The sequence below is a fragment of the Coccinella septempunctata genome, chromosome 7, assembly GCF_907165205.1.
Source record: "Coccinella septempunctata chromosome 7, icCocSept1.1, whole genome shotgun sequence".
Taxonomy (NCBI): Eukaryota; Metazoa; Arthropoda; class Insecta; order Coleoptera; family Coccinellidae; genus Coccinella; species Coccinella septempunctata.
Genome location: NC_058195.1, coordinates 18,010,468 through 18,027,861, shown reverse-complemented (window position 1 = coordinate 18,027,861; position 17,394 = coordinate 18,010,468). Strand labels below are relative to the sequence as shown.

The following is a 17,394-nucleotide window of genomic DNA, read 5'->3' as shown; positions in this document are numbered from 1 at the left end:
AATTTCGTAAAGTTCTCATAAATTTTTTGTCTTTGAAGTTACGAATCTGAAACTTGAACATTCTTCAGGCACTTTTTCACGTAGAATCAACTGATGAGCTCAAAATATTTTTTCATTTCGAATCATTAAGTGAACTCTCATTTTTTTAAATGCAAACTTTTATTGAATTTGTTAATTTTGAATTGGAAAAAAATCTTTTGTCCGTAGATTCTACGTACGAAAGTACCTAAGAAGGTTCAAGTTTCAGATCTGTAACTTCAAAGACAAAAAAGTTATGAGAACTTTTCGGAATCGTCAAAATCTCAATTTTTGTTTATATCTCGAAATCCTGAAATGAAAGGCCGATTCTGTTTTCAGATTTGGATTAGTCATGAAAAAAGAGCTCGAGAATGTGATATCCGTTTTCTTCTAGCTGCGGTAGTTCTCGAGATCCCTTCAGTAGACAACTAAATTTGATCACCCTGTCTGTACACAATACGAGTGGCGTCCCTCAGGGAACAGTCCTTGGCCCAATATTATTCTTCGTATATATGAACGATCTACGACTCACCCTGAACATCAATGACCGGATTATGTCATTTGCTGATGGCACGTTCTTATTTTTGAGTACAGTTCATGGGAAGAGGTTAATAATATCACCATAGACGGATTTAAGAAGCTGAAAAAATGGTTCGACCTAAACATGATTTCTGTGAACACGGAGAAGACACATTTCCTGTCAGTTTCCTTGGTCAGCCAGCAACCTCTGCCTGATTACGATCACCTTTATTTCGGTGAGGATAGGATCGATCGTGTGATGTCCACAAAATATCTTGGTGTGTATGTTGACTCTCATCTCAGGTGCGATATTCACACCATGGAGTTGCATAAAAAGATGAGGAGAATTTTATACAAAATACGTATTGCGAGGGAACTGTTGCCTCGAGATCAACGTTACGCTCTGTACTACGCCCTTGTACAGTCGGTTCTCCAGTAACTTGCCTCAGGTCCTTGCAGAGCTTCCATTCTCTCAGAAGGTTCACAAATTCCTGGCTGCTCGATACATTTGGGCGACATGCTGTTCACCAATTGTTTTGAGTATGTCTAATATTAATTAGATACATTGTGATCAGTCAGTCACCTCATTATTTGTAGTGCATTTTGTTAATTTTCACTTTCAATGAGTCCTCGATGTGTTTTATTGGTGAGGAATACTTTATATTTATTTTTAATGGATTAATCGAGCGAACTCATACACAAGCACTTAAATGAGCTTACTTGAGCTCGCATCGAAAAATTGTATATATAGATTCCCTTTTGTATGATGGATTGAGGAGAAATAAAGATTATTATTATATTATAAATTTCTCTATTGGCGTCGTGACTAGGAGCTAATTTCCATCGCCCTTCTTTTCAGATTGATTCAACTGGTGTTTAAATCCTCCTGAAAACAACGCAAAACCGAAATTTCCAGTCCATACTTCTCTCTGAACGAAAAGTGGAAATTCCAGCGGTTCGGATCAAACTTTATACCTATTCCCGATTTCAAAAACAACCCGTTCAGTAGAGAAAACTTTTTCGTTGGAAACGTTATCGTATAACACCGTTAAAATGCCGAAAATTAAAACGGGAGGAAGAGCGATCTTTCGCGTGGAAAGTCAAAGCGTGCCTGCTCCCTTTTGTTGGGGTTCCCTTTTTTCGAAAGCGAGGGGGTATAGTGTGTGTTGTAGGGGCTTCGACAACAGACGCATTGTTGCTTTCTACAGCGATATAAAATGGTTCGGAATGCACATTCGGCATTGGGAATTTCAGCTCGCATTTTTCATACTGTATCGTTTATAAAGGATATCGCTTTACATGCTATTGATGGCTTGATTCTCCCGACACTTATTCTCTATGCATATAAAGTATATTTATCCACGATTGATGGATCAATTGATCAAAACCTATTTAATAATAACTCCAATCTTCATTCACATTTATTTCAGCAGTCGGTTGGCCATGGAAATTTGACACATTTCACTCTGTTTAGTACGAAAATGTGGGGTTACGACGCTTGTCAAAACATTCTTGGGTTTTAAATCAACGCTATGTTGCCCGTTCTACGTAAAAGTTTCTGTTATTTCGTATTTTATCACAATGTCGAATCTCTTCGGAAAATATGTGACGAACGTAATTGGAGTTTATACAAAGTGATTGAAAGGTATACCAAATCTAATTATTTGCATGGAAAATACAAGAGTTCAGTTTAATATCATAATATGCACAAGCTTGAGGAGAGGTAATGTTCGTTATTTTCTTTGGCTAAAGTTTGAATACGTTACATCAGTTGTAGATATCAAAAATATTAACCCGAAGATAAAATGCATATGATGCAATGGTTGGGAATGGGTATATCTCGAAAAATTCAACAGATAATTATAAAAGTGTTAAATTCTTCAACAAAAGTCAAGATGAACTTCACCTTTGAACAAAAATTTCACATGAATAAACAATTTACCGGACAACTGGCTAGTATTTGTGGCTGTTCATCTTAATACATTGATATAATAATAATAATTAGGTATTTATTGGTACCTTAAGGCATTTACAATGTATAGGACAGGACAAGTCAAATGAAAAATTGGAAAATCAATTTTCGGAAACTTATTCTACGATGACATTCATCGAAAATCCTGTAGTAATAACGTTTCGCATCAATTCACCCAAACATAAAATTCTCAAATGCCACCACTTTTTGGTTCTGCCAATAGAAGGAAATTCTTTGTCATCCTCTTCATTCACAATCTTTCTGATTGTGGAAATATTCAGCTTAAATATAAGTCGTTTAGATTCAGAGGAAACATTATATGAATTCTCTTACATTGAATATGTTCGCTACCGTCTGACGTATTGTGGATTTTAGAATATCAGGGTATAACTATTTGAATGTGCGGACCTGAATTCTAAATAGCACTTCTTGAAGCCCTGTCTTCTCTCTCTTTCAAACACTTTCGACATTTTCTTGATAAAAATTTATATTAGTTGTAGCAACGGCGCGGCGTTATGACATTAACGACATTTCATGAATGCCAACCTTACTCCGTTCTAGTTACAAAAACTTGAGAAAATTATTTCATGGCCAACCGACTGCTAAAATAAATGTGAATACAGTATAGCTTACCCGCCGCACTTCGTTCCGCCACAAAGGTATCAAAGACAGTATTAACTTAGCTTTGTTACTTTTTTTTCAAGTAGGAGATAAATGAAGTAAAATTGATGTCCAAAGAAAAAAATCATTTTTTTTTGTCGATGCCGCTGACGTTAAAAATGACAGTTTGCGAACTCATTTCCGAACGAAAAGTCGAAGGTACTTTTAATTTTCGTCCGCTTACATTTTTCGTCTCTGAACTCATTTTGTCCGATGTCGTCAGTTATAGCACTGTTCCAGAGCGGTGATTGAGTCATTTTCGTAGATCCACGTTTGAACAAAAACATGAGTGTCTATGATTATAACTGTCATTTGCTGTTGTCAAATTAACTCTTTACGAAATTGAGTTGTCAAAATATTGAGGAAAAACTAAAAAAAAAAAGGAGATATGCTTATTCAGTATTATGATCGATATTTCCATTCTGAATATCTTAAGCATAAACCTTTTTCACATTTTTGAAGTCATAGAATGTGGGAATATTGTACATTTTCTGAATTTCAAAAAACTTGCCACAGGGTGTTCCAAATGTTGTGTCAAAACTGACAATAAATATTTGCCCATAACTTTCGTTTTTCAAATTAGAACATTAATTTTTTATGATAGTGTTGGGTTCTGCGAAGAAAAGTAATAATAGTGTTCCAACGTGTTAATGCCCCTAAAATGAATAATTTCTGAGTTATTTAGGATTTTCTGAATTTATGTCGTACGTAGAGTAAAATGAATAAAATCTTTTTCATATCAATAATCCATGGTCATAGAAGATGAATTTTGCCAATAATTCACAAGTGACAAATCTAATAATCAGTTACAATTACTTTTCGATTCCACAAAATGAATCGTAGTTTTTATTAATTTTACTCTACGTACGACAGAAAATCCTGAATCACTCAGGAATTATTCATTTTTAGAGCATTCACATAATAGAACACTGTCATTATTTTTTTCGCAATCATAAAAAATTAGGGTTCAAATTGGAAAAACGAAAGTTATGGGAAAATGTTGATCCCCATTTCTGACACAGCATTTTGAACACCCTGTGGCAAGTTTTTCAAAATTCAGAAAATTCACAATTTTTCCATACTCTTTGACTGCGAAAATTTGAAAACGGTTTGTGCTTGATATTTAGAATCGGAATATCGAACATAATAGTGATTACACATATCTTTTTTTTTTCAGTTTTTTCTCAATATTATGAAAACCATTTGTACAAATGCAACGATTTGAACAGAAATACATATATTCAAAATTGAATACTCTATCATATCAGACTTGCCATATTTATGCAAGGTTATCGTCCGGTCATAATCAAATTTAAAGTCACTTAAAGCTTAAAAATTAAAGTGACTTTAGGCCGCTTCAACTTTAAAGCTTCCTTTAACCCTACTAAAAATGACACTAACGGCCTGTTTCATAATCAAACCTAAAGTCGCTTTAATTTTAAAGCTTCCTTTAACCCTACTAAAAATGACAGTAAAGGAAGCTTTAAGCTTAAAGTGACTTTAAATTTGATTATGAAACTGGACGTTAGTCATATTAATTAAAGGGAGTTCAAAGGCAAGAGGAAATTTCAACCTAAATTTTCACATTAAGTAACAATTGACAGAAAAACTGGCTCATATTTATGGATTTATATTTTTAATAATACATTCACAATGTATAGGACAAGTCAAATGAAAAATGGATTTCCCGGATAGCATTCTACGATGATATTCATCGATAATCCTTCACAATGTAGTAACTTTTTGCATTCGTTCGCCCTAAAATAAAGTCCTCAAATTCCTCTTGAGTCTCCCAATAGAAGGAAATTCTTTATCATCCTCTTCATTCACAATCTTTCTGTTGAAACATTCAGCTGAAATATGAGTCGTTTAAATTCAGATGAAACGTAATATAAATTTACTCATGTTGAATATCAGGGTTTCCTACTATTAGAATGAGCGGCCCTCAATTCTTAATAGCACTTCCTGATACTCTGTCTTCTCTATCTTTCAATCACTTTCGTTATTTTTCATTATTAGTTGTGGCAACGTCGTTATGACATTAACGATATTATAAGTATGAGTGCCCTCTTTTCTAGTTACAAAAACTTAAAAAAATTATTGCATTGCCAACCGAGTGCTTCTATAAAAGTGAATGGAGTATACCTCATCAAAAAACTGACTATTTACTTTCCTGCTACAAATTTCTTATTATGGCTATTATTCACTTGAATAAAACTCAAGAATTGAAATTTGACTTTGAATGCTAGCCATCGTAATGTGCTCTTCGAATGATATACTGTTGTCCGACTATTTTCTGGTAGTTAATGTAGAAAATACAAATTCACAACACCAACTTATTCACATCTGGATCAAGACTTTAAAAGTGAAAAATCCAAGATTTGACTCTTCTGAACTCTGAATCCATCCTTCTCCCTAAAAAGGATCTTTCCAACTTTTCCCTAACTTTCTCAACAACAATCAAAATTTCCCTTTCGAAGTGCTCTCGCACAAACTCGTTTTCCCTGTCAAAAGTAGTGTCATACATCTCCTCACCTCTTAATCGAATGTTTCGCTCGTGGTACTGCAAAATCGGCCTACTCGACTGGGATCTCCACCTCCTCAACCACCCTTAAAAGTTCAGAGCACTTTCTCACCCCTACCGCTTCGGAGAATCCCCCTAATCGGCTTACAAGGATCCGGGAATGGGGGACAAAGTTTGTATGAAAAAAAACGGAAGGCAAACAAAGATGTTGACGTTCACGGAAAATCCGGACAAGTTTTTGGTTGTCACATCGTGAGGAACGAATTTTTCCGCAGGTATTTTCAAGGAGGAGGGGAAGGGGGAGGAAAAGAATAAGGGTGGAAATTTATGTGAGAGGAAGTTCTTGGTTTGATTTCTCGTACTATGCAGTGTAGTCGAATTCATATACTAATTAGAGGCTGACTATAGGAATATCGAAAACCTTTAAAAATAAAGGGTGGCAGGTGGCTTAAATTACAAAAAAGTAGTACCTACACCAGTATAATCGCTATATAGTATTATGAATACACTTACGAATCTATAGTTTCGTGTAGTTATCTCCAAAAATAAATGAGTTATGAAGAAAAAATGATAATCTTGATTTTCAGTTTTTTGTAGATATCTCAGGAACCATCAGAGATATTTGGGTACTGTTTACACCCACCCACTCATCCTTGAATTTGAATAACTACTTTTTCGTAATTTAAGCTACCCTGTATTTCTAACGGTTTTCGATATCCCTGTAGTCCCCCTCTAAATAGTTCTAACCCAGTATAACAGATGTTGAAGTCATTGGGTTCATGATTTACTTTCTTCATCGTGAAGAGAAGATACATTTCGAAAAAGAACCAACTTCCTCACTTTTGCGTAAAAATGGAAATCTATACATGTATTGTTTCGATTAAATTTCCTTAATCAAATTATTATTGCTTCTCATTTTTAGTCTCATTAATAACTGTCTTGTTTATTTTTCTTATGGCTTTCATGTATTAATTAATTAATATATTCATTGAATTTTTATCTTTTGTAAATATGTCATATTTTTTTGGTCAAACAGAAATCTCTTCTTCCAGGACAACTCGAGAATTTCCGCGTTTTCTATTGATAAATGTGAAAAAAAAATTTGCTTCCATTTTTTCCAAGCTTAGTCAGCTAACATGCTTCTCTTTATCATCCACACCCACCTGTTAAAAATAGGAATCCCCAAAGGCTTCCAAATGCACAGAACATTGTCTCCTTTTCCAAATTCTCCCGATCACGGACACATTACACGTTCCTCAAGGATTTTTCGTGCGGAAAACTCGCAGAAACGGATGGATGCGCGCGCGCTCGTTTTTCACAGCGGGTCGTGCAATAGAACCCTCCACGGTCTGTTGCGAAGTGAGGCGAGATATCCTGCAGAGACGATTTTTCCACAGCCAGGACTATGCGTTATCCTGTCTACGGGACCTTTTGTGGATGCTGCAAATCGTGATCTCGGGGTTTGGCGATGGATGGAATTGAAATAATCAAGCTTATATTCGGTATAGAATATGAATGAGTTTTGGAAGTTGATTTAGTATATTACAATGGGGGCCACAAGAAAGCAAACTTGAAATCAAACGTATTACGCTATTATGAAATTTCCATCTGAAGGATGTAAGGCAAGAATAACGAAAAGCGAATAAATCCACCTTTGATCTGGCGATAAGAATGAAAAGTAGGTCTACCTTTGAATTGGATAAGAAGATAAGTAGATAAAATGCACTGGCTTCAACCCTAAGCACCAGAAGAACGGACTCTCCTTCCTTTATTCAATCCGAAAAACGTAAGTCCAAAGATTATAGAGTAGAGAGATAGGAAACGCCCTCATATCTCTATAGTACTAAAAACCGACTACAGTGAAAACACATTTGACAATGAGATGGCGCTGAAAACATTTTGTCAATACAGAAAAACTGTCTTATAACAGTTTTCTGTTTTATATTTGAAGGGCGCGAAATTCGAATTCTATAAGTATGGTTTTGTTTTGTGACTAGGATGTTAGTTTCAATCTGAACATTGTTTGAAATCAATTTATATCAATGGAATACTCTGTCGGATGAGCTATATTTTTATTTGCAATTTATAAACATTTACAAAAATTTGAAATTATGGACAACGAATAGAGCATTGACTGGGACAACTCTCGTGATCTACTATACGTCAAAAATGTTATTTCTGTGCAATACGTTTTTTAGATATTATAAACTTGGTAGAATTTGTACAATTTATATCAGAAACCAATATGAAGCAATATTCAATATACATAACATCATAGCGTTGACATTTCAGTTACTCACATACCTATTATTTACAGAATTTTCGAAACCACAATTAAAAAACCTTACAGAGGTGTAATACAAGACCTGTATGGTTGCCTGTCAGTATAGTTTCTATATAATTTCTTCATGATATTGTCCCTTTGTGATACAATATACAAATTGATTAATGAATGAAAAAGCACTCACAGCAGGTTTCATAAAACTTTGACTTTCCAAACAACAATTTGACAGTCACTCGATACCCAAAACGAAATCAATAAAACATTTGCATTTGTGAATAAAGTGAAGGAGTGGCAATTGAATCTTTGAACGGACGAATAAAAGTCATAATTTCTCCTAAATAGGCCCTTCATGATTCATGCAAGGGATGCTTCCTGCATACAACAGTGAATGAACAGTTCTCGATTGACTTAAAATATTCATTGCACATGATGTAGTCAGTAGTGTTTGCAGGCCTTTATGCCCTGAAAATTTTATCCACTTCGTAGCACTGAAAATAAAAACCAATGAATGACCGAGTCACTTGTTACCAGTTTTAATACTTACATTTCCATTTTCTTTATATTTGATACACAGTTCTTCAGCCTACAATAATTTTCGAACGATATTTCGAGGTTGTCACCAAGAAATTAGACAAAAATTTCAATAATCCCAAACTGAAACGAGTTTGATAAACAAAAGGCGGTAGGAGAATCAAAACATTCAAAACCTCTTTAATCAAAATAGCCATCTGAAATCTCACAAAATTTCATATGTTTCTGCAAATGTCCTTGAATTAATATTTTAACAAGTCTTATGGCCTTAAAAACACTTTTGAAACACAGATGGCGCTCACATCACTTTAGTCGCTTCGTTTCCTATCTTTCTACTCCATAATCTTTGCGTAAGTTATAAAAATGATTGAAAAAAGTCTAGAAATTTTTGAAATATCTCAAACAAAAACTAATATAATTTTAACGAATATATTTGAAATAGTAATTTTTCTTGAACTCGAAAACGAATTCAATATCTAATTATTTAAAAAAAAGAACATTTTTCTATAACTCTTCTAGTATATATATGGAGAGTAGAGAGAAGGAGAACGATCGCTGCTTTGAGACCACAGTTTTTTTGTCCCCTAAAATATGTACCAATAGGGTAGTTCATGCTTTTGCCAACAGGCGCGCTGGCCATCACGAGAGTGCGAAATTTTGATTTACACAAATCAAATTGTAGTTGGCTCGTTGGCTGAGCGAACTGTTTCCCTGGTAACAGATGATAGGAATATTATTATTTTCGATTTTTTATAAGAGAACAACATATGACCATGGTGAAATGTTGAAGCGTGCGCTAGTAGGAGAGTGTTCTGGCATCGGAAAGAAAAGGAGAAGAGATAAAATTTCTGAGAGCATTTTTGAGAGAAAATTGAAAAAACCTTATCTCAAGAATCGACTCCGAATCAATTTGTGTGTCAAGAGCACTTTTGCGATGAAGATATCAAAAAAATGATGGATTCATTATGAAAGAAATCGAAATTGTCATCCCTCGTGAGAAGTTGACACTTCTGAATAAGAATATCTAACCAATAAAACTACATGGTTCAGAAGAGAATATTCTTGAAGAATTTTGTTGGCATACCATAATTTATGGTTTATATCGGTTCTCAGCTGAGTATTGACAACAGAATCTACTCTAATACCTAAGTGATAAATCTGAGACTGCTACCTTTTGTTGTCTTGATGTGTACTACGCCTCACTTCGGATTTATATAATTTTGAAAATTACGGTAAACCAACTAACATAGCTGCTTTCAATAAACAATGATAAACAAAAGTAGGTACAATTTTTTTGATCAGTGATTTCTTTTGAATTTCATTGATTTCGACTTGCATTTTATTGCATATAATTCAGAGAACTCATATTTGATATAGATTTGAAGAAAGGTATTTGAAAAATCATCAGAAAAACCACAATGACACATAACCTAAAATAAAATGAAGGCTGTTCATTTCAAATTGACGCTTGAATCCCCACCCCTTATCGATACCCGCTGCAATCGCAGCGACACCTATCCTACGTTTCCCGTTTTCGGGGACACATTTTTAGTACGTCGATCGTTCTCCTTCTCTCTACTCTCCATAAGTATATAGAAGCACTCGGAAAGCATAGAATTTTGGGACGCTCAGTTTCGTCACCGAAAACTCCCTCTATCTAAGTATCTACCAGAGAAATCAGAAATAAAACCAAAATTGTAAAGATGCCCTTGTAGTATGCAAACAACACACCCTATAAATCACCCCTCATAATATACGAGCATAGTTTATGACAGAAAAAAACTAAATCATTTCCTGAATTCTAGGATAACACTAGTTCTTGCAATTGTTGTTGTACAATACCTACAATTTTATTTTGGGAATCAAATCCAAGCATCCATAACAACAAGGATAACTCCTTACCACAGGCTGTTTGAAACTAACTTGAGCATAAATCATGAAGCAATAAAAATCTACAAGGACTCAAGATTATGAAAAAAGGAAAGCTAAAAAATTTGATGAAACAAATATTATACAAGAAATCATATTACACTACGGATGAATTATGGTCAAGCCATTTTCAATAATGATTTGAATGTTATGTTTGTACGAAGGCGTAGAAGGACCACATAATATTTTTAATAGTTATTTTCCTATCAAGTGCGGAAAGTGATACTTGCCGCACGAAACTGCCGTTGCCCGAACGATGCGAAGCAGAGTTCGGGTAAGCAGTTGAGTGCGGGCAAGACACTTTCCGCAAGAGTTAGGAACACTATTTTTTCTACAAGCGCTTGAAATATATAAATGTATCTATTTCACGAAACAGATTATATCTCATTTGATTAATTCATATGTAATGACAGACGTAATTCTGCATGTCATTACTACGGGTTTCTCACAGAGATATAGAATATCTATATCTCTATCTATATCTCTGGTTTCTCATCGTTGACGTTCTGTGCATAGAAACATGATAGAATTTAATTTACTCTATAATATTTGCGTGCGGGAAAGTGACTCTTTGCAACTTGGAATGCGTGCGGGAAAAAGGTTGAACGCGCACGCTTGTAGAAAAAATATTTTTTCTACAAGCATATATGAATTAATCAAATGAGATATGATCTGTTTCGTGAAATGGATATATTATTTATATATTTCAACCGCTTGTAGAAAAAATATTGTTCCTAACTCTTGCGTAAAGTGTCTTGCCCGCACTCAACTGCTTACCCGAACTCTGCTTCGCATCGTTCGGGCAACGGCAGTTTCGTGCGGGCAAGTATCACTTTCCGCACTTGATAGGAAAATAACTATTTCGCTAAATCCCGACTTTGAAGTCGGAATTTAGTTGAATTCCGAGTTCAAAAACGAAATTTAACAAAATTCCGCGTTGAAAGTCGGAATTTAACAAAATTCCGAGTTCAAAGTAGGAATTTAACTTAATTCCACTTCAAAGTCGGAATTTAACTTAATTCCACTTCGGAATTTTATTTAGTTCCGAACTTCTACAGAGTGTTCTAAGACGAAGTGCATCAGTTTCTGAAATACAGTTTGCTTTTCTACAAATATTCAAATTCATATAATACTAGGTGCTCCCACATTTATGATGAATAGATGATTATGTACAAAGGGTGTACGTGTACATTATTATTTGAGTTTTCTTCTATGAGAGGTAATAACAATGTTATGACAACCTTTGAATAAGTGTTAAATAACGTGATGAATCCATTTTTGGGTATATTCCGGATTTTTTATGAGAAAACTTCTTTCTCATATGTACTCGTGAGGCTATCTCAATGGAACACCTGGTGAGTTTTAATGTTTCTTTAGACTTCTAACATGAAGAGGTCATTACAACGGTGAGAAAACTTCATAGGCTGCTCTATGGTTATTATGAAAATTGGTTCATTTTCAAATCAGCTGAAATATTCATGAGAAGATTCAGATTTCACAAAATAAACACGTTGTTTTTCAATAAATATTCAACTTGATGTAGGTACATGTTTTTGAATAATTATAATTAATGGTCGTACTCAGTTAGAGGACAGGTTGGGAACAACTCCCCTCACCCCAGTACTGAAATCGTATCCATAAAATAACACTGAGCTCCCAGGCGCCAAAAAAGAACGGCTACGCCAATGTAAGGATTTTATGTAGATATCTTGGATATATCTTCTGCGTTTTTCTCAGACTACAGAGTGAGAACCCTATAAAGCTCGTTTGAAATTACCTCTTCATTGAAGAAAACAAAATCCAAGAACCATATGTATATAATATTCCTTATCGATTTCCATTATGTACCTACACCTGTACCTATGTTCAAAACAACCATGACTGTGGCTTCCTTCCTCCAATCCACTGACATAGAAATCTTTAATCAAGAAAAAATAGTAAAATTATTTCCACCCGCTCTGCAATTGAATGAACCATGTCGAAAAATGAATTAGAACACATACAAGTCTCGATTCAAAACTAAGAATAATTCACATGTCAAAGAACCAGTAAGCCAACTTAATGATCTGTTCGTATTAAATAAAAAATTATCGATTCTCATTTTTTTGGAAAAGATATGAATTCAATAATCAACAAAATGAAAACATTATTGAAGCCAACTGAGAAAACACTTCATAATTAAGTCGGAAATCGTTTCACGAATTGGGACTGGAATATTTCTGTGGCATCATTAATGATTTGATTTTCTTACCTGGTAATCTGATTAGAGATATGTACGTATTTGGACTTTTTGGAGATTTCTATCGATCAAGTGTTACCGCATGTTATTGGATATACTGCAAATTATATCCAAGATAATTTAGATTGAGTTTCAGCAAGATTGAGCTCCTTCGCAATACGCTTTGTTTGTTCCACATCTTGATTAAAGATTTCTATGTCAGTGGATTGGAGGAAGGAAGCCACAGTCATGGTTGTTTCGAAGCTCAAAATGTCGATTTTTCACAAAAAAACACTACAAGTGCCATGAAAACACCACTTCATTTTCAAATACTTAGTTAAGAATATTTCGAGAACTAATGCATAAAATGAAAAAACAATTACTGTGCTGAAATCAGTATAAAAATACCTTTCAAATGGGGTATCACTCACCCCATCTTCCCTATTCAAAAATTGGGGATGAGGGTTGTAGTAGCAAGGGTTGAAGAGCTATGCGTCCGTAACCTACATCTTAAGTTGTCCCCCTCGAAACAGAAATCGACCTGTCCGAGCATTTCTATCGAAAAAATTTATTTCGTCTGTAATCTTGTCTGTTTCGTTTTCAAATGGCCACCCTGTATATAATTTAATCATGCAAGGAGAGTTGAATAATATCAAAGAACATGCTGTATATATAACAATCACATTCATCATAAATGTAAGAACACGCAATATGAATGAATTTCAGTGTTCAGTGTTCAGAAACACATTGTATTACGAAAGCAAAACTCGGCAAAACCTCTCATCAATCCCTCTTCATAAAGGGTGTCCCGGAAAATGTGGAAAATCTCTCGGAATCACATAGAACATAAAAAAATAAGATGATAAGTTCCCATAATTTTTTTTCCTAGCGGCCCTCCCTACGAAGATACGACCTCCTAAATGACGCCACTAGAAATTCATTTTAGCGGAATACATTTCAAACTACTTGATATAATTATATAATTTAATGAAAATTTGATATGATTAATAGTAGTGTGTAGTGAGGACCTCTTAAATTACCGCACTCAAATTTAAATTAGCTTGTTCAGTTTACCAGGGGCGGACTAGGTTGTACATTTCAATGCTTACATTTTTAACACCCTGTATAATGAGGTGCTAAAAAACACAAATTTGGATACCTTGAACATTAAGCTGAAGAAAAGGTACTCAGTGTCGATAAAATGAACCTTTCTCGAAAAAATAAAATAATGAAAGAAGTAAGCAATTTTTTAATTTCTATTAAAAATGACATGAAGTCTAGTTTTTTTGTCTGCGGTAATAAGAGGTCCTTACTACTATTAATCATATCAATTATTCATCAAATTATATCGAGTAGTTTGAAACTTATTCCACTAAAATGGATTTCGAGTTGCGTCATTTAGGAGGTCGTATCTTCGTAGGGAGGGCCGCTAGGAAAAAAAATTATGGGAACTTGTCACCTTCATTTTTTATGTTCTATCTGAATCCGAGAAATTTCCCACATTTTTCGGGACACCCTGTATATGGAGAAATAATCTATGCCGTCGTAGAACAACCTGTGCATCTAGCCTGTATCGGTTCTGAAGTAAATAAAATTGCGCCTAAAATTTTACTAAATTCTGACTTCGAACTTGGAATTTTGTTAAATTGCGACTTTGAACTCGGAAAATTGTCAGTCTTTTCATATAGTCAGTGACAGCGCTCAGCTCTTATCGTATCTTGTAGAACTTCATCTACGAGTTAAGTTTGTGAGTGTCTTTCTACGATTGAGCTTCAGCTCAGCGACAATGTTCACATTGTCGGTGAATAATACAGAAAGTTTCATTCTTAGTATGGCGTCAAAATCTGAAGAATTATAGAACCAGTTCACCTTCTGGTTCTGAACAGTCTGCGAGATACTATATGAAAATAAATTATACGAACAAGACGTTTAAGCCCCAGTCACAGCAATGTCTTGCACCTTACATCGCGCCATGAAATATAAACCGTAACAAACAGTCCAAAAAGAAAAAAATAAAATAGTAACCGTCATCAATCTCACCTGAACCAAATCCCACGCAACATTACCCACTTCCGTTACCACAGTCGGCCGTCATAATTCCACCCTGCTCGCGGGGGTGGGTCGGTGAATTGGGGTGGTGAATTATTGCGCGGCATTCTGGATCGTTGGCATGGTCATTCTGCTTCGCGCTACCTGATTTACGCCGTCTCTGGCTGTCGCGCCATTGTGTTAAGCGCAACAAAACACTGATACCTGCATTCGTCTCCAGTTGGAATTTTCATCGACCGAAAAAAATTGGATTCACACTGGGGGAGATGCGCCCCATCTACAGGCGAAGAAGAAGAAAGGGGTAATGAATGCGGCATTTCGAAGCCATCAGGAATAAAATGACAAATGAAGCTGGATCAGATCATCCAAGAGTTCAAGAAATGACTCATCGAAAAGTTGGATATGGAATATTATCAACGTATGTTATGACGTCTCGTAAATTCATATTATATTATTGTTTATATCAACGATTTACCGGAAGAAATGGAGGCAAATACCCAGAAGGTACACTTAAACACAACTATATACGCCGATGATGCATCTACTGTCACTAAGGCAAAAAACATCCAAACTTTAACAAACAATTTTGAAACCATTATGAAAGAAGTAAAAAATGTTGCAACGACAACAAACTTAAACTCAACACAGGCAAAACAGAGTTCATCATATTCTACACCGATAGAAGCAGAAATGCCCTACCAAATGATATAACCCTAAACAACATTGTTATAAAAAAATCAAATCAGAACAAGTGAGGTTTTTGGGTAGACTCTCATATGAAGTGGAACCCACAAATAGAAAATATGAACAGTAAACTCAACACCATTATTTATACCTTCAATGTAATGAAGCATCACATTCAAGAAGATACATTAAAGACCCTATACATTGCAAGTTTCCAGTCCATCTTGACATATACATACATACATATACATTTTTTCAAGTTCATATAAATTCATACACAGTGTTGTCTAATTCTACGTCTCAACATGGATGCCAAAAAGTAGATACTACCGCTCTGGTAACTGTCTTTTACCAAATGTGTTAAACGGGCCATACGCCAGGACATGATCACAATCGAAGAAGTAAAATCAGCTATCAGAGGATTACGCGACTACGCTACCTGGACCTGACGGTTTACAGAACGTCTGGATCAAGAAACTTTGGATCATGCATGACAAATTGACCTCCGCAATAAATGATTTCAGTGGAAATCCTGAAATAATGCCAGTATTTCTAACACATAACACAACGTACCTGTTATCTAAAGACCAAAGGAATACAGAAGACCCAACCAAATACCGACCATCACATTCCAACGATGTATAAATTAATCCCATCGTGCATTTCGAACCGAATTCATAACCATTGTGAAAGTAGTAACATCGTCGCCACGCAACAGAAAGGTTGCACCAAAGACAACCGAGGATGCAAAGAACAACTAATAATAGATGCAGTTATTTCCAATTAAGCGTTATCTAAAAGAAAGAATCTTCACACTGCATACAGTGACATAGAATACAAAAAAGCTTTCGATTCCATAACCCACGAAGGGCTCTTGATGAGCTTGAAGATTCAAAAGGTAGATCTCAATATTGTCAAGTTCCTGTAAAACGCCATTACAACCTGGCGCACCAGTCTACAGATAGCCCCTTCAAAAGTGATCCTATTCCAATAAGACATGGAACTTTCCAAGGAGACTCGCTCAGCCCCCTAAGGTTCTGCATAGCCTTGAGCCCCTGAATCCCTTGTCTCATAGATTGAATTCTACGGACGGATTTGCCATCAAGAGCGCCAGTAGAACCATGATGAAGCTGAATCATCTACTTCACATGGACAATTTGAAACTCCTTGCATCTGCTAAAAAACGAATGCAACAGATGCTGAGAACGGAAGAATAATACTACGACGATATAAAAATGAAGTTTGGATTGGAAAAATGTTGTCTTGTCAATAGAACCAGAGGCAAAATAGAAGACGGTAGATTCAAACTGAAGGAAGGTGCGGAAATCGAAGCATTGGAGGAAGGAGATACAAGTATTTAGAGATCAAACAGCTAGTAGACGGATCTATCAGACCCAGATGAAAAGAGAATCACTCGAGGATTAAGGATAATGGGAACAAGTCTAAACAGCAAGAACCTGACCAAAGCAATCAATAACTAAGCTTGTTCAGCACTGAGCTACTCCTTCGGTATCATCACTTGGACCACCACCGATTTAGCAGCCCTACAGAGAAAAATAGAAACAATGCTGACAAAACATCATAAACATCACCCTTAAGCTCAATAGAACGAACGAAGCTGCCACGACACATTCTGGTAGAGGAATTGTTGATTTGTCCAACCGGATGTCTCAGGAGATTGAAGGACTTCAAGAATATTTCCTGAACAAGGCTGCTTCATCAGAACTTCATCGAGTAGTCTATGATGCTGATAATAATTCTTTTCCGTTGAAGCTGCAGCAGGACCACTTGGAAAACGTCGAACACTCTGCAGAAAGCAAAATGCATAAACTGATTGGCAAACCGTTGCATAGAAGGCACCAAAACGATGTCAACCATGATTACGTCGACATATCTGCGTCGAACTACTATTTGACTTCCGGAAGGTTGTTTCCCGGGAGAAAAGGTTTTATCCTTGCCATCCAGGATCAGGTGATTCCAACAAGGAACCACATAAAATATGCGAT

The 17,394-nt window shown here is 35.5% G+C and overlaps 1 protein-coding gene across 2 annotated transcripts in view; it reads right to left on the bottom strand.

Annotated features, from left to right (window-relative positions):
- Window positions 1-17,394, bottom strand: part of LOC123316718 (cell adhesion molecule 2-like) — a 253,937-nt gene that overhangs the window by 213,836 nt on the left and 22,707 nt on the right. The window contains exon 1 of one of the 2 annotated variants that reach the window (XM_044902922.1): window positions 6,857-7,038. The exons of the other annotated variant lie outside the window; for it this stretch is intronic. Coding sequence (XP_044758857.1) covers window positions 6,857-6,902 — 46 coding nt within the window. The 5' untranslated portion in view covers window positions 6,903-7,038. Of the gene's footprint in view, window positions 1-6,856; window positions 7,039-17,394 lie in introns of those variants that run through there. 2 annotated transcript variants of the gene reach the window in all.